Genomic DNA, 25,900 nt, shown 5'->3' with positions numbered 1-25,900 from the left:
AAAATCATGACTCTGATGCAAATATATAATGAATACATGTCAAAGGTTTTATTCAACTCATTAATTAATGAGGGCATCATAAGATGCAAAAACCAACTCGAAAGAGAATCCAAAGAGCAGGCAACATATACAGGCAATCAGGAATGCTCAAATGAATTTGCTAATAGGTGTAAAAGTGGCCCCTTCCACAGGGGGCAGGGAATCGGTTGCATCTCCAGCAGAGACAATTCTTGTGTATCTCTAGGAACAAGAATCCTTTGTATTAGGATCTGATTTCTGCAACTTCATATGGTTGTAAAATAGCTCAGTTCGAGACAATGAAAGGTGCAGACTTCTATAGAATCAGATGCCCTGAAGGGATGTGCTAGACAAATGCCCAGCATTCCAGTGAAAGGACACCCAGTAGTCTTTTTTTGCCCATTACGAAGTCTGCCACAATTTTTCCTAACTGGCATAGCAGGGGGAAGCACAGGAGATGAGATTAGGGAAGAGGGTGAGGTGGGCTCATGGAAGACATTGTGTGCCTCACCAAGGACTTGAACTGCATCCCAAAGACCTGGTGAACCAGTGGATATTTTTAAAAGTATATCTGCTTGGAAGGGTCCCAGTTGCTGGTGATGGATGATGGGCAGAGAGCAAGAGTTGGCAGGGGCTCAAGGAAAGCCTGGGCTTCATGTGGATACCACCAGCCTGCCAACCCTCTCTCCCCCTAGGCTGAGAGGTAGAACTGCTCCCTGCACTTCTACTCACACTCCTGAGACTCTGCTCTGACGACCCCATTTCTCCTACTGTTTTACCACCCTGCTCTCATCGGTTTGTATAACATTGCTCATTTAAGGTGACACTATGTGTCAGCCAAAGAGCCCAGATGGAAAAAGAGTCTCAGAAAGTCCCAAGAGTTTCCCCACAGTTCTGTCCCTCAAGTTGGTTCTGCCTTTTACAGCCTTGGGGTGGAGTCAGTAGGGACTTACTGGGGCCCCTCACAGATTGTTTCTTTAGGTTGGAGCCAGGCAGTCCAACACTGTGTTGGAATGACAGCAGAACAGAGAGTATTTTGCACTGTCCTCAAACTCTGTATGATGAACTTGAGAAAAGCCCAGACCCCACAGGGCTGCCCCAGGAGTCAGATAACAGGTGGCAGCTGAACTTTGGCATGAAGGCAGCAGGGCTTGCTGTTCTTCCAGTGTACCAGGCACCTCCCGCCCTCAGTGCCTTTACAGGTGTTGCTGCTGCCAAGGAGTCACAAGTCTTCCTGGCTTGCTCCTCGCCTCCTTTGTCTTTACTCATGGCCACATTCTCTATTCTCCCTGGCCACTGCGTACGATTTCAACACCCCAACCTGCTCCTCCCACTCCCACCACTGCAGACTATCTCAACACCTCAACCCATTTCTCTCCCATCCCACCACTGCAGACCATTTCAACACCACAACCTACTCTTCTCCCACCCCACCACTGCAGACCATTTCTTCCACCACCTGGTTCATTTTCCTCCCCTCCACTGGGCCATCCCAGCCATTCCTCCACGGGTTCATCCATACAACCCTCCCCTCCCTCCATCTTCCATCTTTATCCACTCCTCTCCTCCACCACTGAGACCTCCAGCCATTCCTCTCCCCATTTCCAGTCCCTCCATCCACTGTCCATTCCTCCACCTTCATTCCTTTTCCCTCCCTCCCTCCACTACCATTCCATCTTCCCTCCCTCCCATTTCTGGTCCATCCTCCTTTACAACCCTCTTCTCCCTCACCTCTGCAGACCATCTCTTCCCCCAACCCGTTCCTCTCCCTCCCCACACTGCAGACCATCTCAACACCCCAAACCATTCCTCTCCCTCCCCACCACTGCAGACCATCTCAACACCACAACCTGCTTCCTCCCTCCACTGCAGACCATCTCAACACCCCAACCCACTCTTCTCCCTCCCCACCACTGCAGACCATCTCAACACCCCAACTCCCTCCTCTACCTCCCTACTTTCCTGTTTTTGGTGGCATTTACCACCTTCAAACCTATCACTTAATGTCTTTATTTTACTTAGTGTCTATTGTCACCCCCGGCTCCCAGGTGTAACCTTCACAAGGCAGGGAGTTTTGTCTGTTGTGTTCACTGCTGTGTTCCCAGTCCCTAGAGGAGGGCTTAGCACAGAGCGGGTGTCCAGTGGGTATCTGTTGAAGGTATGAAGGATGGAACCCAGACTCTGGAGGCAAAGGCCTGGCTTCTGAGAACCAGGTCACACCCTGTTTTCTTCTGCCTCAGTTTTCTTGTTTGTAAAATGGGTGTGATCACAAGGCTGTTGTACTACCTTAAAGAGCTCACGCTCATTAAAAAATCCTGAGCTCTCTGGAGAAAGTGCCCATGGTTGAGAAGTCAGTGTGCGTGCTGCTCCGTGGTGATGGGTGGCCACATCCGTACCTGAGACCCAATCCTGGCCACAAGACCATAAAGAGGAGGAAATAAATCAAGTCACAGATAAGGAAAACATGGGGAAGAAACACTGCTACATCCTACTGGGAGAGGGGTTCGAGAGTGGCAAGCCCAGATGCCTAGGGAAGGGAAGCCAGGCTAATGATAATTGGAGCCAGGCCAGCGTGATGGGACCATGGTTGACTGAGGAAGTGGTGCCATCTGTGGGGCTGGAGCCACTGCTCAGCTCCATTCTACAGCTGTCATGCAGGAATGCATGCCACGCTGTCAAATCTCCCTTTTCTTAGAGCAAGACAAATGCCTAGTATAAACCAAAACATAGCTGTGGGCTGGATGCCATCTAGAAGCCCTAGAGTGTAAGCCCTGGTATAACCAATCCATAACAGGAGAAGATTTTAAAACCCTTATGCTCGCTTCAGAGCCTAGACAAGACCCAACCATGTGGAAAGACAGGTGAGAACTTGTTATTCACCCCACCCCCTTCTACCAATTTCATTCTTTTATTGACCAATATTTGTGGAGCACCTGGCACTGAGACCACAGTTAGTGACACTGAAATGACCCCTGGGCTCGCGGAGCTCATAGTCCAGTGAGAGAAATGCTAATCCAGTGATTTCTCAAATCAACAGAAGAGCTTGACTATTAAGTGCTAAGAAGGAGATGAAGGTACACAATGCTGAGTGCCTGTGATAAATCCGATCCTTCTCAGAGTTAGGCTGTGACTATTGAGATTTGGAGGCATGGTGAGTATTGACTGGGTGAAAAGAAAGCGAAAAGACAGAGGGAGCAGCGTGCACAAGGGCCTCCAGCAGCTCCAGGGCTCCAGCGTTGCCGTAGCAGAGAGCTGGCATTAGAGTAACGGGAGGTGAGGCCGACTTATAAACAGGGCCTACACTACACAGGGCCTTGTAGGCAGGTGGAAGATTTTTGCCTTTATCCTAAGTACCAGGGGACGCAAATGAAGTATTTAAGCAAGAAAATACAGTGAGGAGGCTGGACACAGTGGCTCATGCCTGTAATCCCAGCACTTTGTGAGGCCGAGGCAGGCAGATCACTTGAGGTCAGGAGTTCGAGACTAGCCTTGCCAACATGGTGAAACCCCGTCTCTGCTAAAAATAAAAATAAAATAAAATAAAATAAAATTAGCCAGGTGTGGTGGCGGGACCTGTAATCCCAGCTACTCGGGAGGCTGAGGCAGCAGAATTGCTTGAACCCAGGAGGCAGAGGTTGCGGTGAGCCGAGATCGTGCCATTGCACTCCAGCTTGGGCAACAAGAGGAAAACTCCATCTCAAAAAAAAAAAAAAAAGACAATATGGTGAGGATGTGATCATTTTTGCATTTTGGAATGATCATTCTTGATTGCCTTGGCAAGAATAGATTTTGGGGGAGGGTACAGAGCAGAAGTGGGAGACCAGTTTGGAAGTGGTTCAGTAGCTCAGGCCCTGTGGTGGCAGAGCCCTGCTTGCAAGAGTTGGCGTTTCAGTCTCAGTCTATGAGCTGGTGTGGGCAGCTGGGGGCACCCGTTGCACCCATTGCACCCATCTGTTCCCCTTGAGCTGCTGCCTTCTCCTGGAAGTGATCCCAGAGCAAAGGGAAGCTCTGAAAGGTTGTTTCCTTTGCCTGCAGGGAGGAAGAGCAGGGGTCTGCTTGGTGGAGGGCTTTCAGCCCGGCTGGCAAGACTGTCCCTGCCTCTCCCAACTTGAACTGAAGGGGGTTCCTTTACTGTGTTGATCTGGGAGTGCGGCTGCAGGAGCTGCTTGGGAAGGGTAAGGATTATTCATTTTGACAAGAGAGGGCCATGCATAGTTGATTCGGGAGATAAAAATAAAGTCACCTGTTGGTAGAAGCTGTAATAGCTAAAAAGGTATTTGTAGCTGCTTTACATTCAGGCTAGTGCGGTAGACTTCAGCAAAGCTTTTGGTGGAATCTTCACAGCAAACACTGGAAACAGAAAGGACTTGGGGATTTGAACCATGCGTCCCTGTCTGGTAATAACTGGTGAAACCAGTCAGCCCTGAGCTTCTGCTCCAGCTGGCTCCTAGTCAGCTCATAGAGGTATGTCTGATTGTAAGAAATCAGAACTAGAGTGGTTTACTTCGAACCAACCTCAGCCAAGAATGTCCTAGAACTGCAACTTGCCCCTGAGAAAACCCAGGAGTAGTCATTGATTTGGTGGACAAAGTTTAAGTCATGGGAGAATATCCCCCAGAAACTTCTAACATGGGAGCTGGCAAAGTTTTCTACAAAGGACCAGATAGTAAATATTTTAGCCTATGTGGGCCAAGAGGCAAAACTGCAGATTTTATGTAGGCACTTCTATAATCACTTAAAATGTGATTATGTGAACATGTACAATTCATTCTTAGCTCACAAGCTATACAAAAACAGGCTGCAGGTCAGATTTGGCCTGCAGACTATAGTTTGCTGATCCCCTGTCTTAAAGGTTGGTTAGAGGCCCTAATTCTCAAACCAAACGCCTGCTTTCAATTATTTAGTTTCACAGACATGGGCATTACTGTGAGGGCCCTGATTTGGGGGAAAGGAATACAAGGAAGGAAGAAAGGGAGTGCTAGTTTGGGCTGTCACTCTAGGACAGAGAGCAAAAGAAAGGTGCGAGGGCACTCTGACTGGGTGACAACGCCCTTTCTACCTATAAGTGTCCTGAATGATTTAACCCCAGGGTCTTGGCCGGCCCAGTAGTTTGGCTGCTTCTACTCTGCAAAAAATACCCAGTTTGGGGATTTCTGCCCCCTAAAGACATCGGGCCAGGCTTCAAGACATTTCTCTGCCTCCATTTGTCTGTGTGACTGTGAGCAAATTACTTAACCTCTCTGAACCTCAGTTTTCTGATCCATAAAATGAAGATGCTAATAGCAGCTGCCTCTGAGGGATTCCGGGAGGATAAAGAAAATGCTGTATGTGAAACCCCTCTGAGAGCTGGGACCTGCATTCAATATCATTCTTTTTTTCTTCTCCCTGTCACTGCTCACTGTTGATTTGGTTTGCTCTGTCCTTCCTTTGGTAAGGCTGGAAAAGAGGAACAGGAGGGCGTGGAAGAAAGCCCTCAATCAGTGGGCAGACAAGAGAAAGAAGCAGAGTTCTCTGATCCGGAAAACACAAGGACAAAGAAGGTAAAGTTTATTTCAGATTCTGCACTTCTGCCATGAGGGACTGAGTCACAGGAGTCCCCCTGTTGCCTGGTGATGTCCTGCTAGATGGAATATGGCTGAGACCCCACCATTAGTTACATGAATGAACCAGTCCTCCTAGCACTACTTTGGAGGAGTGGCTGTGCCTGGAATCTTCGGATAGTTTTTATTGAAGCGATCTTTACCCACATGTCTGAGCTCTGCTCACTCTCCAGCAACTTGGCTGTGTTCCCATGAGAAAACATGTGCCCAAAAAAAGACTCAGGCTTCAGAGCCAGGCTCCCAAAATAGACAAGTCCCTTGGCGGGGATGGGGCGAGAAGCTGCTTTAGGCACTCAAGCTGGGGCCCTGACTTCAGCAGGCCCAGACCCTAGGATTAACAAGACATCTACTGTGCTTGTACAGATTGTTTTACTTAATTAAAATGAAAAATCCAGTTACAGTTCTCCTGGGCTGGGGCTGCCACAACAAAAAGAAATGTCCTTGGAACGGGGCCATCTTCATGCCTTTCCAGTCAGGAGAGGCAGGAGAGATGAGTATCGCTGGCAGGAAAGCTGATCTCCTAAATCTTTCTGTGGAGTCAGGAGTCCATGGGCTGCTGCAGATGCCAAGGGGAAAGTTCTAGAAGGGGCCAAGTAGGAGCTTTGACTGTGGAAGTGTATGTACCCCTGCTGGGAGATGGTGCTTGGGGGAATTTTGTGAGGGGCTTTGCTGCAGTTACATTTAGTGGTGACCCAGATGCAAGAAAGATGTTCCAGTAAGTATTTAGAGTTTATAACTTCATTATTCATGCATTCAAAAACTGTATATTGAGCACCTGTTATCTACTAGGGCTTGAAATTCTTTGTGTCACTTTAAATACGGTGGATTAAGCATTAAGGGCTTATTCCAAACTTTGAGCATCACCCTAAGGATGAGTTGGTGCTGTTGGACTTGAGTGGTTCACAGTAATTGTACCGGGTAGAGGTAAGAATGCTCAGGTTCTTCCTGATTGGAGGGGTCCTCATGGCCAAGTCTTGTGCCTTCCGGTTAAATGCTCTCAACCACCCTCTGACCTCCTTCTGCATTTTTGTACAGGAACAAGATTGGGAGAGTGGAAGTGAGGCAGAGGGGGAGAGCTGGTATCCCACTAACATGGAGGAGCTGGTGACAGTGGACGAGGTTGGGGAAGAAGAAGATTTTATCATGGAACCAGACATCCCAGAGCTGGAAGAAATTGTGCCCATTGACCAGAAAGACAAAATCTGCCCAGAAACATGTTCATGTGTGACAACCACCTTAGACCTAGACCTGGCCCAGGATTTCCCCAAGGAGGGAGTCAAGGCCGTAGGGAATGGGGCTGCAGAAATCAGCCTCAAGTCACCCAGAGAACTGCCCTGTGCTTCCACAAGCTGTCCCAGTGACATGGACGTGGAAATGCCTGGCCTAAATCTGGATGCTGAGCGGAAGCCAGCTGAAAGTGAGACAGGCCTCTCCCTGGAGGATTCAGATTGCTACGAGAAGGAGGTAAAGGGAGGGGAGAGCTCAGATGTTCATCCAGCCCCTACAGTCCAGCAAATGTCTTCCCCTAAGCCAGCAGAGGAGAGGGCCCGGCAACCAAGCCCATTTGTCGATGATTGCAAGACCAGGGGGACCCCCGAAGATGGGGCTTGCGAAGGCAGCCCTCTGGAGGAGAAAACCAGCCCCCCCATCGAAACCGACCTCCAAAGCCAAGCTTGCCAAGGAGTGTTGACCCCGGGTAACTACCTCCCCTTTCCTCATGGGTGGTCGGGTTGATTGGACCCCTGCTCACCTGATAAAGTATGAGCATGTGCAGGCTGGAATGAACATAAGTAAGGTTTCAACTAGCATTAAAGTGGGTGCAGAAAGTGATTTAGTAACAGAGGCAAGCCTCTAAAAGCCTGGCTAAACTGTTAGCGATTTTAGGCAAGTGGTGTAAAGGAAGTCAGATCGGAGGCTGCATGTTTTCTGACAAGCAAACTCAGGGCAGACTTCTCTGCATTTACAGGAGCCCAGATGGACTTGGATAACTAAAATTAGATTGAGTTATCAGCAAAAGGAGATCAGGAGGAGCCTCATGCCTGCACAGCAGAGGGCCACCCAGGCTGTTATTTGTGTGATGGGGGCAGGAATAGGGGAGGCAAGAAAGGAGTGGAAGGGGAAGGAACAGGGGATCCCTAAAGGGTACAGCTGTTCCCCTTCTTACTACCTCAGACCCATTTTTTGCTAGGGTCTGACGGTGATACAAGACTTGTTTTAGGATCTTCTCTTACTCCATTGGAGGTGACGTTTTGGGCCTATGCCCGGCACTGTGACATCATGAAAGAGAGAGTTTAAAATAGGCTAAGCCCTGTCTTCTCTGCCAAGTGGAACCTCAGATCCATCAAGGGATTTGGGGGAAGGGAGGGAGAGTAGCCTTTAAGATTCTCACTGTGAAAATAATTAGGGATTTGCTTTACAGAAAGCCTGCAGCACACCAGGCTTTGAAGTGAGAGTCGGGGACAGAAAATACAGAGGAAAGGCTTAAAAATGAACATTTCAACCCAGAGCCCTGTGGGTGGCATGAACTATTAGGTAACTGGGAGGCTTGGGATTTTTTCCATGTCAAGATGACCTGAGCTGTTTTTTACCTGCATGGATCTGAGTTTCCATGGAAACCCCGCCGTGAAATGCCTTCTTGTTGCTAGAGAAACCCTGAGGCCCAGCCTCTGTCTAGAGAAGGCAAGAATAAAGGAGCAGTGAAATCTTCACTTCACTCCAGTCAAACCCCTTTTATTTTGCAGTATAGGTCTCAACATGTGCCAGTGTTAGAGGCTCATTAGCTGACCCAGTGTTTGGGGTTCATATTTAATAACAGCTTGACAAGCTTGGGGAGAGAATGGTATTGCCTGTTTTGCTAGCCTCGGTGGACGTCAGCACAATTTTTGCCCGTCAGTAATTCCTCTGCCTGCAGAGATGGAATGATACTGAGATGGGAGGCATGGGGGGTGGATCTTCTCAACTGAAGCCATCAGTAGCCCATCCCCCTGGGCCAAATGCAAAGATTTGCCAAGTTTTATTGTGTGTGGCATTCTTTTGGCGGTGGAAAAAGCTCCTAATGACAGTGCTTTGGTTCTAATTAGCAGCCGTTGCCCTAGCCTTATGTGATTAAGCAGTCCAACGGACAATTCCCAATCATACTATGCAGGGATAGAATTTCAGGGACTCATTGAGGCGTGTTGTATTTCATTTCTTTTCTTTTCTTTTTGCCTTGGTTCATGTTTTGCAGAAAACTCCAGGTATGTGGAAATGAAATCTCTGGAGGTGAGGTCACCAGAGTACACTGAAGTGGAACTGAAACAGCCCCTTTCTTTGCCTTCTTGGGAACCAGAGGATGTGTTCAGTGAACTTAGCATTCCTCTAGGTAAGCAAAACACACAGTCCTTACTGAAATTCAGGTCTAGGAAATAACTGTTCCATAGCCACCTCTAAGAACTTGAGAGGGCTTTTTGTCATTTTGTTGTTGTCATTGTTTTTTGTCCTTTTGAGACAAGATCTTGCTCTGTCACCCAGGTTGCAGTGCAGTGGCATGATCTCAGCTCACTGCAGCCTCAAATTCCTGTGCTCAAGTGATCCTCCCTCCGCAGCCTCCCAAGTAGCTGGGACCACAGGTGCACACCACCAGGCCCGGCTAATTTTTTTATTTTTATTTTTTGTAGAGATGGGGTCTCCATATGTGGCCCAGGCTGGTCTTCAACTCCTGGGCTTAAGTGATCCTCCTGCCTCAGCTTCCCAAAGTGCCGGGATTACAGGCGTGAGCCACTTCACCTGGCCAGCCTATCATTATTTTAAATGTATGATGCAATAACCTAGATTTGCAAGGGGCAGCTGTAAAGCTTCTTGCAATTTCAGTCTCCTATAGTAGACTAGATACTCCGTGAACACACGCCTTGAATAGCACTGCCCTGGGACCCAGAGCTAAGAAGCCTTGTCTTTCCTGTCAGGGAATGCTTTATTCTTGATGACATGGAGGCTTTAAGCCTAGCCCTTATTCAGGCAGGAAAGCAAATGCCCAGCAGCCTCCATAAAGTCAATAGAAATGAACCTCTTCTGTTATTGTTCATTGCTCCAGCCCTTCCCAGAACAATGCTACATTTTTTTTCTTCTTAGAGGACAAACTCTTTTGAGGCAATGATGCTGAATAGACTGTGTTTGGGACAGACTCCCCCTAGTTCATAGAAAGGGTATTGAGCAGAGAGACCTGGGTTTCTGTCCTTCCTACTTAAGGGTGACTGTGTGTCCTTAGATAAGTCATACCCCTTCTTGAGTCTTAGTTTTCTCACTGTAATTGGGACAGTGATTTTTTCAATGGTGGAAGTGTTGGGAATGAAGTGGGGAGGGAGTTTACTGATGGAATCACCTAGGAGTGAATCCCTTTTCAAAGAGGAGAGTTAAGCAGAGTCTCGGGGAGGGAGTGAAGGCACTTTAATATAATTCCCTGGGAGATTCTGACAAAACTATTAACCCAGCAACTCCAGCCTATATCATCTTTGAGTCCTCGCATTAGCTCTGAAAGGTCGGAAAGTAATTAGATAAAGCAGTAGTAGCAGCTGCTCAGAAGGAGAGCTCGGGAAAGTGTCATCTGGGAAAGTGTCACACAGAAGCATGAGAAGCACGGGTCATCTGATGCCTGATGACCACGTGTCTGATCATGCAGGCAGGGGCTGGTCAGTGTGGAGGCTCATCCTTTCCATCCACCTTGCTCTTTTTTCCCCTTCTCCTTTAAAAAAAAGTCTTACTATTTCTTCCCTCCAGATGTACCATTTTTTTAGTCAGATCTGGAGAGCAAACTTCCTTTTTTTTTTTTTTCTTTTTTTTAAAAGGGATAAATTTGCTGCACAGCATCTCCCAAGACAAAAACATAAGAAAGAAGGAAAAAGAAATACTAACCTTAGAATAAACTGAGATGACCCTCAGTATTTTAGCTCTAGAAAACAGTTGCAAAGGCCACCCTACAGGAGAAGAGAGGCTCCTTCATGCATTCAGCCGGTCAGCAGATACTTACTGGATAACATGGTACTGTGCTAGACACTCTGGGGTAACCAAGAAATATAACGCAAGTCTCTTGTCATCCAAGAACTTGGAACCTAATTGACACTAGCAAAAATTAAGAATAAATTCTGCTACCTTGTCATTTGTGTCTTTTTATTACTGTTTTTCATTACAGAAAGTGTGAAAGACTATTGTAACAAATTCAAAAAATAAGAACCATATCAAGTCAATATTAAAGGTCTGATCTCTTCCCTGTAGTCTCTCCCCAGTCTCCAGAGGTAGCCTACCACTGTCATGCCCACAGTTTTTCTCTCACAAAAATAGGATCACACTACACACATAATGTTCTACAAGTTCACTTAGTAGCGGGTCTTAGAGATTTCTTCATGTCGGTACATAGAGAACACATTCTTTTTAACCACTGCAAATATTCCATCGTAAAAGCTATGCTGTAAATGACTGATCTTTCCTCTGCTGGTGAACACGTAGGCTGTCTGCTCTTTTTCCCGTTTTAATAGCTAAGATTTTATTGTTAACATTCCCCATGCAGGCACCATTCCTAGTGATCTGCATGTATTATCACATTTAACCCTCTCAAAACACCTATAAGGTAGGTACTGCTTTTATCCTTGTTTAACAGATACAAAATCTGAGATCGAGAGTCACACAGCTAAGGACAGGCAAAAACCAGAGTCAGGTTCAAATCCCAGTCATCTGACTCTAGAGCCATGTTCTTAGCCTTTGTTCTCTGCTGCCTTTCAGATGTGCTTATTCAGTGGTATGTGTGTGCCAGTGTTCCTGTGGGATAGCGTCCTAGCCAGGAGGTTGTAGGGTCGTATGTATTTGCATTTTAAATTTTCATAATTGCTACTAAATTGCACTCCAAAAAGATGGTATCAGTTTTCACTGTGACCTTGAGTGAGAGTTCCCAATATCCACCTCCCATTGGATTTTATCAGTTTTTAATCTTTCCCAACCAGTTAGGAGGAAACTAGTATCTCGCCTTTTTAAAATTGGCTGTATTGAGGTATAATTGATATATAGTAAGTGCACATAAGGTGCATAGTTTGATCAGTTTTCACCTATAAATATACCTGTGAGACCATCACCACAGTCAAGACTGGGAACAATGTTCATCATATCTCAAATTTCCTGTCTCCTATGTAACCCCTCCCTCCCCGCAGTGCAACCCCCAGGTAAAGGATCTCCTTTCTGTCACTAAATATTAGTTTGCACTTTCTAGAGTTTTACATAAAGGAATCATGTTGTATGTGCTAGTTTGGCTTCTTTTGCTCGACATCATTGAGATTCATCTGTACTGTTGGGTGGATCAGTAATCTGTTTCTTTCTTTCTTTCTTTTTTTTGAGACAAAGTTTTGTTCTTGTTGCCCAGGCTGAAGTACGGTGGTGTGATCTCGGCTCACTGCAACCTCCACCTCCCAGGTTCAAGCAATTCTCCTGCCTCAGCCTCCAGAGTAGCTGGGATTACAGGCACCTGCCACCACACCTGGCTAGTTTTTTTGTCTTTTTTAGTAGAGATGGTGTTTCACCATATTGGCCAGGCTGGTCTTCAACTCCTGACCTCAGGTGATCCACCTGCCTCAGCCTCCCAAAGTGCTAGGATTACAGGTGTGAGCCACTGTACCTGGCCAGTCTGTTTCGTTTTATTGTTGAGGAGTATTGCATTGCAGATATGGATACATCACATTATTTATTCATGTGTCGACAAATATTTGGGTTGTTTTCAGATCGGGGCTTTTACAGATTGTACTTGTTACTAGTCTTCAGTTAGCTTTGAGACTCATTATCTCATTGGTCCCCCAAGGAAGAGTATGGGATGAGGTTCTGCATTTGACAGGTGAGGAACCTGAAGTTCAGAGACTTACCCAAGATGACATTAGCAAATGCAGGTTAGAACTCAGGATTTCTCAGCCTGGGCAACATAGGGAGACCCCGTCTCTACAAAAAATAAAATAAAATAAAAACTAGCCAGGAGTGGTGGTGCACATCTGCAGTCCCAGCTACTCGGGAGACTGAGGTAGGAGGATTGCTTGAGCCTGGGAGGAGATCCAGGGTGCAGTGAGCCATTATTGTGCCACTGCACTCCAGCCTGGGCAGCAGAGTTAGACCCTGTCTCAAGAAAAGGAAAAGAAAAAAAAAAAAGAACTCAGGATTTCTGATCTCAGATCACTCTGTTCTCTGGGTTCTTCCAGTTCAGGCAGCAGCACAGTGTAGGAAAGGCAGTTTTTGCGCAGAAACTACGAACACAGTGTGTGGTATCTGATTCCCTGAGTTTAAATCCCCTGTCTACTACTTACTGGCTGGATGACAAAGAGCAACTGATTTAACCTCTCTGCTTGGATTTCTTCATCTGTGAATCAGCCATAGTAATAGGAGCCTACTATGCAGAGTTATTTTGAGGATTAAGTGAACAAATACTGGTAAGGTCTGAGTGGCTTCTAGTGGGAGGTACTTAATAAGGGTTGTCTATTATTATTATTCACTCATGAAATATTTAAGACCTATTATGGCTCCTCTCACTGGGGCTGCATAACCCTTTACCCTCCAGGGCTGGTCACTACTGGCATGGAGACTTCTAGGGAGGTGAGAGACAATTTTTTGGCTTTGTCCCTGTGGAAAGCATAGAGTTGAAATAAGGGATGTCAAAGACTGGGCTTCCAGTTGGGAAGAAAGGGAGGCCAGTCCTGTTGCTCAGGGACTGGGGGTGGGCATGGCTGGGGAAGTACACTGCACTTGAAATCCAGGCCAGCTCTGCATGACCCTGGCCAGTGTGAGCCTGCCAAGGCCTGCTATCAGTAGAAACAAACAGCTTTGCCTGCAAAGTGCAAGTTCCCTCCTCTATCCATCCCAGCTTTACTAGGATGACAGAGTTATCATTACCCGTGCCATGAGCTATTATTAGAAGCCAAATGGAGCTTTCATGATCCTAGTAGAGGCTAAAAAATGGAGGATTGAGTGGCTCCAGAACACATCAGTGTGTCTTGATGCTGCCTCTTCACGTCCCCTTCACATTCCAGAAGTGTCCTGAGTTGTGCAGTGGGATTTGTGGTGTCTGCAGCAACCCCGTTATTCTGGTCCAAGTTAGCAGCTGTTGGGATTTCTCCCAACCCAGGCTTCTCTTCTCTGCCTGGTGGCTGCCTGGTACTGCCCGAACCTGCGGAGCCAGGGCCAGGGAAGAAAGTTGCCACCAAACTGTGGAGCCGGGTTCCCCAGGTGGCCTTGGGGAGAGGTTGGGGTTCAGGTGAGAGGGCCAACATTTAGGCAGTTATTAACAGCTTCTGTGATGAAATATTTAACACGTGTCTCCAAACCAGTATTATCTGAGCACCAGGCAAAATGATAGGTGCTTCCCCTAAACATCACTTGTAGCATTATTATTCCTATTTCGCAGATGAGGAAACTAATCTCAGAGAGGGTAAACAGTGTGCCTGAGGTCACACAGCATAAGTAAGAGTTGGGTTTGACTCTACATTCTATTTTCTCTTCATGACACTGTGGCTTCCAAGGGTTTTGTTTTTGTTTTTGTTTTTGTTTTTTTGACAGTAGAAGTCTTTGTTCAGGTGCACTCTCTCCCAGAACTTACAGAGGATAACTCCAGCTATACTGCCAGGGGCTTTGGCTCCAGCTCAATCCCTGCTTCAGGGTCTGTGGTAGCTCCTAGGGCAGCTGTACCCCTTCTGGGGGTCCCTCTGACAGGGACTCAGGGGACTCAACAGAGGGCTTAATAAAAATCCCAGGGCTTCTTCCTTGGTACCACCCAGCTGGCTCAGAGGCTGGGACGGGACTGAGAGTGTGGCTCTGATCAAAGCCCTCCTTTTATCCCCGCTGCCCCTCTCCTGTGTTGTGGGGGTCTCGGCTCCCTGCAGAGCAGCAGCAAAGGGAAAACTATTTTGTAACAACAGAGGAAGGAGGCAGACCTTGCTGAATGCGCCTCTGCCAGCACCAACAGCCAGGAGCCAGGACCTGTTTGCGAGGTGGAGGGGAGAACTGGCCCCCACAGCCCAAGCTGGGGCCACTTTTCCATCCTTTGCACAGAGGAAGGGAAGGACACTCAACCTCCCTCCGGGCACCTGGGACTGAGTGAGGCCCTCTCGCTTCTGGGGACCACTGCTGAGGGCATGGCGTGTAGCCTGCGACGTGGCAGTTAGAGAAAGCCAGGCTGAGGAGGACACCTCAGGCCCCGGACTGCAGCCTCACTGTCAGTCCGGGCAGGCCTCCTGGGCTCCCTCCTTCCCTCCCATCTCCCTCCCTCAGAGCTGCCCTTCACACTGATAAGTGGCTATTTTGAAATGGAAAAAAAGTTCTAGTGACAAGTGTAGGCTGCTTGCCTCTGACAGGGTCTCCTAAGCACTTAGCTCAGTGGGTGTCCTGGGAGGTGGGAGGAGGAAAGTGAAGCCACCCAAGCAGCTGGGCTTGCATTCGGCCACGCTGTGCCTTGGAGCGGTTGTCATAAGTGGAGACCTTTCCTGTCCCCACCCCTGCAAGAAATTGCTGTTCCCCTGCCTCTGCCTTTCCCAGGCCCCTTTCCCCCTTCTACCCAGGATGGCCGGACCTGAAACCATTGCCCAGCCGCAGAAAAGAGAGGCTTGCCCCCAAACCTGCAGGTGGGATTGGGTGTTCCAAGCATCACCCCTCTTTCTTAGTTCCCTGATGGGTCCTGCTTCTCCCGGCCCTCACACCCTGCCCTTTGGCTGGCACTGCACAGTCAGGGGCCTGGTAAACAGTACATGTGTTCCTACCTCCATTCTCAGGTGAGGAAACTGAGTCCCAGGAGCAGTTCGGCTAACTCTCCCCAGGTCACATGAGTTCTTAGCATCTGACCTCAACCCTCTCAGTGCTGGGCTCTTTCCACTCCGCTGATTGACTGTGTCTTCAAGAGGAGAACTGTGATCTGCAGAACACCTTCGTGGAGGCTGGAGCAGCCACCATCCCTTCAAGGATGAATCCCCTGGCTGTGACATTGTCACCCCTCTGTGGTGGTGGTGCCATTTTTTTCCTTTGCTTGGAATCAAAAGGCCTCCCAGAATTCTGGGACCTATATTTAATAAATCACAAATGAAATGCTAATTGATGGTTCAGATATAAAGACTGGAGGAAGTGGGAAAGTGTTAATGATATACAATTGCATGAAAAAAAGAGGACAGAGAATTGTAATTAGGGTATGACTAAAACGGTCCCACAAAAAGAGGCCTACATATAGGTTAATCATGTGGAGGAAAATATTTGGATTGGAGTGACTCTGGGTGATTTTTTCCTTCTGTTTATTTGCTTTTTTTCTGTAAAGAACATAATTCTAAAATAAACAAAAATGAGAGAATTCTTCGAGAGTCCTGGTCACAGCAGCTGCAGAGAGAGGTACAGTGTGGAGAATGAAATCCAACAAGTGAAATATCAGAAATATCAGAAATCACCTTTTTTGTTCTTGGAAGGAGGCTGATAGTAGGAGAACAGGCCAGTGGCAGGCCGTGGAATGGCTAAGTGCTTACGACACTGCCAAGTCCATCCCTTATATTCACAACCACCTGTGAATGGAGTGGGTGTGAGTCTCTTTGTGACTGTTCTGCAAATGAGGAAACTGAGGCTTGGAGAAGCTTGTTAACAGCCAAGGTCAACAGCAAGTGTTGGGTGGAGCTCGTGGCTCCCATTTCTACCTGATGGCTGCCAGGACACAGGGGCCTGCCTCCCACGCCATCCTAACCCTGTCTGTCTATCCCCCATCCTTCCCCAGGGGTGGAGTTCGTGGTTCCCAGGACTGGCTTTTATTGCAAGCTGTGTGGGCTGTTCTACACGAGTGAGGAGACAGCGAAGATGAGCCACTGCCGCAGTGCTGTCCACTACAGGAACTTACAGGTAACCATCCACCCTCCTTGCCCAGCATGCCAGGGGCTCCTCAGTCTCCATAACCAGGCCAGGTGTCTGGGGTCCTCGGCCTTGCTTGCCTCTGAGTCTAGCTCCCACCTGCAAGGCCTACTCCAGGCCACAGGTTACTTACCATTCCCCAAGCACACCAAGCTGTTTCCTGCTTCTGTGTCTGTCTCCTTCCACTACTCGGAGAACTCCTGATCTTCCCATAGACTTGATTCCATCAGGCTGCTCTCCACATGGTGGCTACCTCCCATGTTGCTCCTAGCACATGTCTCTACTTTAGTACTTAAAACATCCTGTTTGGATTGGCTTTGGCAATATCCGCCTCTCCCTCTATACTGTGAGTAACTCAAGTTAGGCCAGTGTTCCTCCGGCCTGTGACTGGGGCTGACCCCTTCCCACAAGACCCGAATGTTCCAGTTTTTCTCTGTTTCTGTTCCCCTATGCAGGTATCCCTGCTTCCTAGAATAAAAAACCACTGCTTTGTTCTTTTTAGCTGTTCATCCATACAGCAAATACTTACCACAGGCATGCTAGGTACCAGACACTATTCTAGGGACTGGGGATACTGTAACAACAACAGTAAAGTGGACAAAATCCCTGTTCTCATGGAGTTTTCATCCTAATGTAGGTGACAAGCAATAAATAAAATAAATGGTATAGTATGTTAAAAGACGACATATAAAAAATACTGTATACACCGTATTTCACCCAGTCTAAGGTGCCATCATTTGTAAGGCACCATTATTTTTTCGTACCAACTAGAAAAAAAAATGTTGCAAATCAAGTGATGAGACTCCACCAACTGTAAAATGCATTTTTATTTCAGAGATATTAATGTGTGAAAAAAATGTGTCTTAAGATCAATGAAATATGGTAATATATTCTATAATATACACCTAATTAATATGTAATATATTAGAATGTGGTTTTCATGATTAACTTCTGGCATGGGCTAGGTTTTGATAGCTTAACAGAAGACATGGTATATCAGATGGCCAGGGGTAAGTATCTCAAGACACCTGCTGTTTTTACTACAAGGAATCACACTAGTTATTTGAACTACAAGGCTTTGACTCAAGGAGTCCTCACAGTGGCTGTGCCCAAATCCCAGGCTAGGCATTACTATTATCATTAAATTGTTTAAAAGTGACTGATTTAGCCGTTCTTAACCAGGGACATGATCCAGACTCATCTGAACAGTATTTCTAAAATACAGGTACTAAGTTAGATATTTAGTAAAATTTGGAGGTGGAAGGCAGGTTGCAGGAAGATGTAATTTAAGAAAGTTCTCCAAAAGATTCAAATGTGCATGCCTAGTTAAAACAACAACAACAACAAAAAAACAACAACAAAAACTCAGATATGGGCCAACTTTCTTGTTTAATGATTGAGAAAATTGAGGCCCAGAGAAGCTATGTAATTTGTCCAAGGCCACGCAGATAGTGAGTTACTGGGCCTAGGATCAAATCGCCTGATTCAGAATCACTTTAGTCTTTTCACTCTACTATACTTGTCTTGGAAACTGAGACCCAGAATGTCATGGCCTGGGTCACCATCTGCAGAGGACTCTCATAGGCTATGCCCAAACTCAGGTCATTTAAGCCTTTTGATTTCCCCCTGGAGAGCAGCTGCTCTGTGCTGAGGCAGCCACAGGGCCTGTGGCCCAGGGCTAGGCCTCTCCAGGGGCAAGGCAAGAAAGGCCTGACTTGGCCAGAGCAGGAGGGTCAGACTGGGTCCCACAAAGCCAGCTGAGGGAAGTCATCTAGCTTGAAGACATAATCATCCCTTTTCCCGACAAGATGAAACCTACACAATGGCAAGGATGGAAGGGGTCTTGGAAATCATCTGGTCCTGATTTTCCCAAACCTTCGTCTTTGTACCAGCTGGCATCTTTTTGAAATACAGCTTTCTGGGCCAGGCACAGTGGCTCACGCCTGTAATCCCAGCACTTTGGGAGGCCGAGGTGGGTGAATCACGAGGTCAGGAGTTTGAGACCAGCCTGACCAACATTGTGAAACCCCGTCTCTACTAAAAATACAAAAATTAGCTGGGCGTGGTGGCGCGTGCCTGTAATCCAGGCTACTCAGGAGGCTGAGGCAGAAGAATCACTTGAACCTGGGAGGTGGAGCTTGCAGTAAGCTGAGATCGCACCACTGCACTCCAACCTGGGCAACAGAGTGAGACTCTGTCTCAAAAAAAAAAAAAAAAAAAGAAATGCAGCTTCCTGGATCTCACCCTACACTTGTTTTCTCTAGGGCTGGGCCTGAGAGTCTGTATTGTAGACCATCCTTATGTCAGGCTCTGCTATGTTGGCGTGAGAACCTTTTCTCTCATCCAGCATTTGCAGTGGTATTGTGCAGCCCTTTAGGGGGCCACACAGTTCAAGGTCACCTTGGAAGTCAGGAAGAGTTCAGACTTGCCAGGGCCTCTAATTCTAATTCATGTATGTTTCCCAGGGCAGTGGACTGCACTGTGTTCTGAGCCTCTGGGCCACACCCCCAGGCAGATTCCCCTCCCCGCAGCAGGCCAGAGCCATTCTTGTGGCCTTGGGGTACATTGGGGTAGACACTGGCTAAGCCCCTCGTGCCAGCCAGCAGCAGTGCAGCTTTACCTGGTGCACCGGCTGGGGAGCTGGGAGTTTCCACCACAGGCTTCCCAGGTAGGATTTCTGTCAGTGGCTTTGACAGAATGCCTCCGTCCACACAGTCTCCCCCACCCCAAGCAGCAGGTGATGACTGACACTTGAATCAGGCAACTTTTAAACTTAACACAACTGAGGGGCCTTGAGTTGAGGACCAGAGATTGCTCCTAAAGGCAGGAAGCAGGTTGAAGGAGCCTCCGTTCTCTCTGAGCAGCCTGTGCTGTGCCCCACGGCTGGTCACGGCTCTGCAAGAACCCACCCAGAGTGATTCAGAACAACAGGTGGAGCCAGCGCTCGATAGGAAAACTAGATACCTGCTTGGCTCCAGGCCCTGGAGCAGAACGTGTCCATGTACTGGACACTCATTCACTTGCCTTCCTCAGCACATGGTTTACCCTCCCTGAGCCAAGGCAGAGGAGAACCCAGGCCCTCCATCAGCAGCTTTGCCTGCTGCCACCCACCATTTGCTCTTCTCCCAGTCAGGCTGCACCCATTTCTGGAAGCCAACTGCAGTCTCTTCTATGGAGAGAGCAGGCAGACCTGGTCATCTCACACACACCCTGTCATCTGACCCTCAAACCATCCCAGAAGGGAGGGTGAGGACAACTGTTCCTCCCATTTAGCAGATTAGTAGTCTGAGGCTGGGAGAAGAGGAGTGGCTTTCTCCAACTCATATGGCTGGTGCTGTGCTAATAAGAAAAGCCCACATGACTGAGTGTTTATTCTGTGTCAAACGCTGCGCTGAACGCCTTGTGTTGCTTCTCTTCAACTTCACAGCAACCTTATGCGGTAGTTACTGTTATTCCCCTCCCTTCACAGATGTCAGAGATATTTGATAACTTGCCTGCTGAGGGCTAGGATTTGAACCCAGGTCATCTGACTTCAAAGTGCACACACTTAACCACCGTACTGGTCTGCACCCTTCGGTCTCTTAATCCAGTGCTCTTTGCCTTTTCCTTGCTGCCCTGTCAGAGAACCCCAGCTGGGGCCTCAAACCTGTCCAGATAGCCCAAGAAAGGCCCGACCTGGCTCACAGTGTTGGGCCGAGGCCAGTCATAGCAGTGAGTGTTCTGGGGTCATGCAGAGGCAGCCCTCAGCGATGGAACAGACAGGCCCATTTTCAAATCTGCCAAAAGACCTCCAAGGCTCCCCACCCACTAGCCTGCCCTGACAGGAAACAGGTTGTTAAGAGTCTCAAATGTCAGGCCGTGGTGCTGTTTTGCACAGCTGCCATAGGCCAGCGCTCATTTACCCTGCCTTCCAGCTTCCCTCCCTCTGCCTTTTAGGCATAGATATGTTGCCTAGAGCTTGGGTTGTTTCTGGAAAACAGAGTTGTTTTGGGAGTTAAATGAGCTTATTTAAGTCAAGCAGTTAGAACAGCACTTCACACTAGATAAGGGCTTTGGAAGTGTTTGCTATTATAGCTCTACTTTCTACTCTCTTTCTCTTTCTTTCTTCTTTGTTTCTTTTTTTTTCTTTTTTTTTTAGACAGAGTTTCGCTCTAGTTACCCAGGCTGGAGTGCAATGGCGTGATCTCGGTTCACAGCAACCTCTGCTTCCCAGGTTCAAGCGATTCTCCTGCCTCAGCCTCCTGAGTAGCTGGGATTACAGGCATGCACCACCACACCCAGCTAATTTTTTGTATTTTTAGTAGAGATGGGGTTTCTCCATGTTGGTCAGGCTGGTCTCAACTCCCGACCTCAGGTGATCCACCCGCCTCGGCCTCCCAAAGCGCTGGGATTACAGGTGTGAGACACCCACACCCAGCCTGTACTTTCTACTTTTTCTACAGGAGACATCTATTACTTGTAAGCTAACATAATGAGGTACTTAGCATAAGTTCTGTAGCCCTAGGGGGGATCTATGAACCAGGAAGAGGGTAAACCCCACAGCTGGGCACAGATGCCAGGAGAGGGATGATCGAGGCATGTCCCCTCCTCTCCTCTCCTTCTAGGTCCCTACTAATGTGTCCCTTCCTCCACTTCCCCTCTTCTTTCCACAGAAATATTTGTCCCAGCTGGCCGAGGAGGGCCTCAAGGAGACGGAGGGGGCAGGTAGCCCGAGGCCGGAGGACAGTGGAATCGTGCCGCGATTCGAAAGGAAAAAGCTCTGATGCTTCTGCTTCTACTGCTGCTGCAAGGTTGGAAAGGAGAGCTTGCGGAAGCGGGGCCTTCCTGATTCTGAGGACAGGACTAAAGCCTGAGAGGAAGGAAAACCAAGCAGGGCACATTGCTTGCGTTTGTTCCCAGAGACTCAGTGAAATGCCCATGAAATGTCTCCAGGAGCCAAGTCACCCAGGTGTGTCCAGCCCACTGAGGGTCACCAACTCTCTCCCTGTTGACTCTTGTTTCTCTCAAACCATCTTTCAATTTGTTTTTCTCTCTTTTCCTCTTGTTCTCTCTCTCCCTCTCTCCTTATGTGCCAAGAATCATTTCCTTTTCACAAAACCCAACTTCTCAGGGATTTTCACGGTGTTTAAATTCTTGATAGGATCTAATACGTCAGGCCTGGCTGAGTCACGCAAGGAAAAGGTTTAATGGAAATTCCTGGGTCAGGCGAACCCCTGCAGTGAGTCTACAGCAGTATCTCTGTCTGGTGTCCCGTGTATCCCCTGCGTTGGGGAGCTGAGTCGGGTCTGCAGTCCCGGTGAGGGGACATCACGGACAATCTGTTGGCAGAGCTGGGAGGGACTTCATTAACCTCTTCCTCCAGCTGGGCCACCCTTTTGAAAAGCCCCTGTTTTTAATAACTCTTTCATCCTGTCAGTTCTTCTAGAAGTCTGCCAGACTTATGCCTTAAAGTAAAATAAAATGAATTTTAGAGAAGATGAAAAGAGCCCTTCATTGTGGAAGCTCTGATAAGTTTCCTCCAAACTTACTTCCCTCCTCTTGATTTCAGGAGATGTCAGGGTTTGTTCTATTCTGGACAATGAATTTGGTACAAATTCACTATAATTAAAAATAAAAACAGAAGCATCTTCCTCCAGCTAAAGCAGCAGTTGGCGTGGGTTTAGGTAGAATGCTGGCCTTTCTGCAATGTGTAGCATTGGCTTGAGACACAGTTCCAGGCTGTGGAAAACAGAGTTGTTTTGGGGGTTAAATGAGCTTATTTAAGTCAAGGAAACATCATCTGTCCTTCACTCAGCCATGGTGCCTGCACTCTGGGGTACAACCTCCTCTCAATGGGATGGTTTTTAAATGGCCCCCCAGTTGGGGGAGAAGCTAAGGAAAGAGAAGGCTGCAGAGCCAAAGAGTGGCATTGAAGTTTGCTGGGTGTCTGTAGGTGGACCCTTTCCAGCTGGGCAGATAGTTGAGGGCTCCTTGGGTTTGACTGCCTGTGCAGACTTTGATACCAAAATGTTATGAAAAGTCCTGATTCCCACTGCTCTTTCTGGTACTGGAGGGTAGGTACCTTCAGGCTGTGGGGTCTGTAGTCTGATATTCCATTGAAAGGGTATGGGATAAAGGTGCTGGGGGAAATGAGGCTCAGCCACAGCCATAGAGAGGCCCTCGGGCAGGTAAGAAGTGGGGCGTGGAGCTGTTTTCCTGAGCTGAGATACTCTCCTGAAAGCACCCTTCATAGCTTAGCCCAGGAAAAATAAAACAAGGAAGACAGGTCACTCTCCCCTAGGCAGTTCCTGTTGTTTCATTCCTGACCTTGGGCAGGCAGACTGAGAAGGGACTGTGTAGGGTTTTGTTTTGTTTTGTTTTCATTTTCCTTTTTATGGCATGTGAGATCATACTGCACATTCTGTCCTCTGTACTAATAGAGGAAGGGCAGAGAGATTAGTTCAAGGCTGACATTTTGTATCAGGTAACTGAGGCACACAAAGGGAACAAATGAAGAACATAAAATAATCAGTGTAAACCTGAAAGCATGCAGTCATGGCAAGGGACATACTCATGGGAGCTGGTGAGAGAGAACAGTTAAGGCAAGCACCAGGTGAAAGCAGACCAGCTTGAACAGGTGTGATGCGGAAAGGTTGGAAGAAGCAAGAAACCTGAACTCATCATCATCATCAGACTATTAAATAAAATTTATAGGAGGCTGTTGGTTTGAACTGAGCTCCTGCGCTAGGCCCAACAGACCAAAACAAAAGGGAGTCACTCATGTTAAAGTTCTGTCTTCCAAGAAATCAGGAGAGAGAGAGAGAGAAAGAGAATAGCCAAATCCCCAAACAGGCCAGTTTTAACCAGCATGATGAAGTGTCCTTGGTTTTAACCTTTATAAGGAAAGCAACTTTGAGATGACCAGTCTGGTTTTTGTTCTTTGTGTCTGCTTTCCTCAGCCCTTTTCTGTCTATAAAGCCAACCTCCTCCGCTCAGCTCCTGGGAACACTCATTCTATTTTATAGAATGACATGTTGCCCAATTCTAGAATCAAAAATAAAAGCCAGCTAAGATCTTTAAAGTAAATTTGTTGTAATTTTATCTTTTGAGAAGACCATATGGGGGCTGCTGAAAAGTTGGTATCTCAAATAAAGTCTGAAGATCGTGGCTCAGCCCAGATTGTTCCCCTGGAACTTCACAGGTTTGAACCTGGCATTCTGGAGACCAGCTCTGCCTCCTCCATTTCTCAGAAAACCTTTGATCTTGTGTGTCTTTCTTGCCACTGAAGGGAATTCTGGGGGCAGTTCTTTGGCCTTCTTGCTGAACTTTGCTGGAAATAGCATACAATTTTTATCGGAGGCTAGAACTGTACATTATCAGAGAGACTGGACACTTTATCCCCTAGCAAAGTGGGAGCAGACTTCACCAGCTCATTCTGCTCCACCCCTGCCTTCCCCCACCTCCCATCCCCAGCAGCATTTCCGGAAATCCAGATGGTCGTGTAGTGTTATGGCTCCCATGTGATAGACTGGCCTTCATATTGGAAAGCTAGGGAGGGCCCCTGGGAGGGAAAGAGATAAGGCACTATCTGCATTCAATCAGAACCTTCAGTTTAAAATCATCTAAGAGTCTATACTTGTGTACATATGTATTTATTTTTATTTATTTTTATACAATTCCATTGGCGTGGTCCTTCACCGACCCTATGATTTGCACTTTTTATTCCTACGTGTGCCACACACAATGCAGTATTAAAGGCAACCAGGAAAATATTGATTTGTTTTTTAAAGCTTTTTTTCAGTGTTTTGTCAGCCATTTCAAAGTGTCTCCCAGAAAAGGATGCTGAAGAGCAATTGCTACCTTGAGCAACAGATTCATATTTACCCCAGGTTAATATAACAAAAGGCCTGTATAATTTTCTTTTCATTGTTAACACCCAAAATAGCATCTATCTAGACAGTATCCCCAAAGAATTTGGAAAATTTGATGGTGTGAGCAGCAGCCATTAGTATCAGGGTTTCCCATTCTTGGACAGTCTGAGGCTGTGACCTGTTAGATAATTAGATTATACTTGAACTGGACCAGAGTTTGTTTTTTGAATTTATGAGAAAAACAAAAACACTAAGTTAATTTAAGTTTGAACTTGTAAAGTATTGAAATTCGTTGAGTGTCCTATAAATTGTCACGACTTTTCCTGATCTGTATAACTGACTGCAAAGTGTTTGTTTTTACAAAAGAGAAAAGATTTTTAATAAAGAGAATTTGAAAGCTGTGAGTGAGTGACTCTGTGTCATGCAGGGGTCCCTGGCATTTGGCCGGGGAAGGCTCACCAAGCAGAAAGGCTGACATTTGGTCCCTTTGAATTATGAATTATTTTCAAGGGTTGAACAGAAAGGACAAAACAGGTTTTCTTAGGGCTCCAGTTAGGCTACCAGAGAGAAACAGATTCTCAGGGGTGATCCTTGGAGGATGAGTCTGACTAGGTGGGGGCTGCTGTCCTTTTGGAGGCTCAGATATGAACATTTCTTGGCCTCTTATAAACTCCTAGCTTTGCTACCCAGTGTCCCGCACCAGGGTTAGGCCATTTCTGGCAGTTCCATCCCCTGTGAAGATGAATATCTGGTGGTCAGTGCTGCAGTGGAAATAGCAGGCCCAAGCAGAGGCCTGGCCCTGCCCCTGTTAGCCCATGACTTCCTAAGGCCCGCTTCCTTGGGTGTAAAAGAAGATAAGAATATTAATCGCTCTGGGTGCGGTGGCTCCCAGCACTTTGGGAGGCCGAGGTGGGTGGATCATGAAGTCAGGAGATTGAGACCATCCTGGCCAACACGGTGAAAACCCATCTCTACTAAAAATACAAACATTAGCCGGGCGTGGTGGTATGCACCTGTAGTCCCAGCTACTCAGGAGGCTGAGGCAGGAGAAGGGCTTGAACCCAGTAGGCGGGGGTTGCAGTGAGCCGGGATCGCGCCACCGCACTCCAGCCTGGGTGACAGAGCAAGACTTTCGTCTCAAAAAACAAAAAAGAATGTGAATCGCCTCCCAGGGTTGTTTCAGGGTTAAGATAATTGCTGGTGGAAGCACTTGGTGTGCTGCAGATCACCAAATCTTGTTTGTTTTTGCAATCTGGACAGCAGCCCTCCAAATTTCAGGAGTTCTTAAGTTGTTTCTCAACCGTTTATTCTAGCAAAACAATGCCAGTCTTCTGGGACCGGTTGGCCAGTCCTTTGAATGGCCCGGAACCTTCTCTGGGCCCTTCCCTTTTGTTGGCAGTGCTCCTGAGTCAACAGGGAGGGGCTGGGCAGCCTGGACCCAGAGGGCAAAGTGAGGGGGCCGCCTGCAATTCCTGGGAGCAGATTGCAGGTCTGAGGAAAGTTCCTGCTGAACCTGTTGCTGTCTGCACCCCACCCCCACCTCCTGTGGTCATCCCTGGACCA

General features: G+C 47.5%; 1 protein-coding gene across 3 annotated transcripts in view; it reads left to right on the top strand.

Moving 5' to 3' along the window:
• Positions 1–24,741, top strand: part of RBM20 (RNA binding motif protein 20) — a 194,860-nt gene extending 170,119 nt beyond the window's left edge. For 2 of the 3 annotated variants that reach the window (XM_003904250.5, XM_031652590.1), the window contains exons 10-14: positions 5,454–5,558; positions 6,654–7,314; positions 8,845–8,979; positions 16,357–16,478; positions 21,140–24,741. In XM_003904250.5, the coding sequence (XP_003904299.3) occupies positions 5,454–5,558; positions 6,654–7,314; positions 8,845–8,979; positions 16,357–16,478; positions 21,140–21,250 (1,134 nt within the window). In that variant the 3' untranslated portion in view covers positions 21,251–24,741. Of the gene's footprint in view, positions 1–5,453; positions 5,559–6,653; positions 7,315–8,844; positions 8,980–10,438; positions 12,039–16,356; positions 16,479–21,139 lie in introns of those variants that run through there. The other variant, XM_031652591.1, reaches the window with a different exon arrangement.
• The last annotated feature ends 1,159 nt before the right edge of the window (positions 24,742–25,900 follow it).

The sequence above is a fragment of the Papio anubis genome, chromosome 11 (assembly GCF_008728515.1).
Source record: "Papio anubis isolate 15944 chromosome 11, Panubis1.0, whole genome shotgun sequence".
Classification (NCBI taxonomy): domain Eukaryota; kingdom Metazoa; phylum Chordata; class Mammalia; order Primates; family Cercopithecidae; genus Papio; species Papio anubis.
Note: the sequence above shows the minus strand (reverse complement) of the source record. Positions and strands in the feature narration are given on the sequence as shown.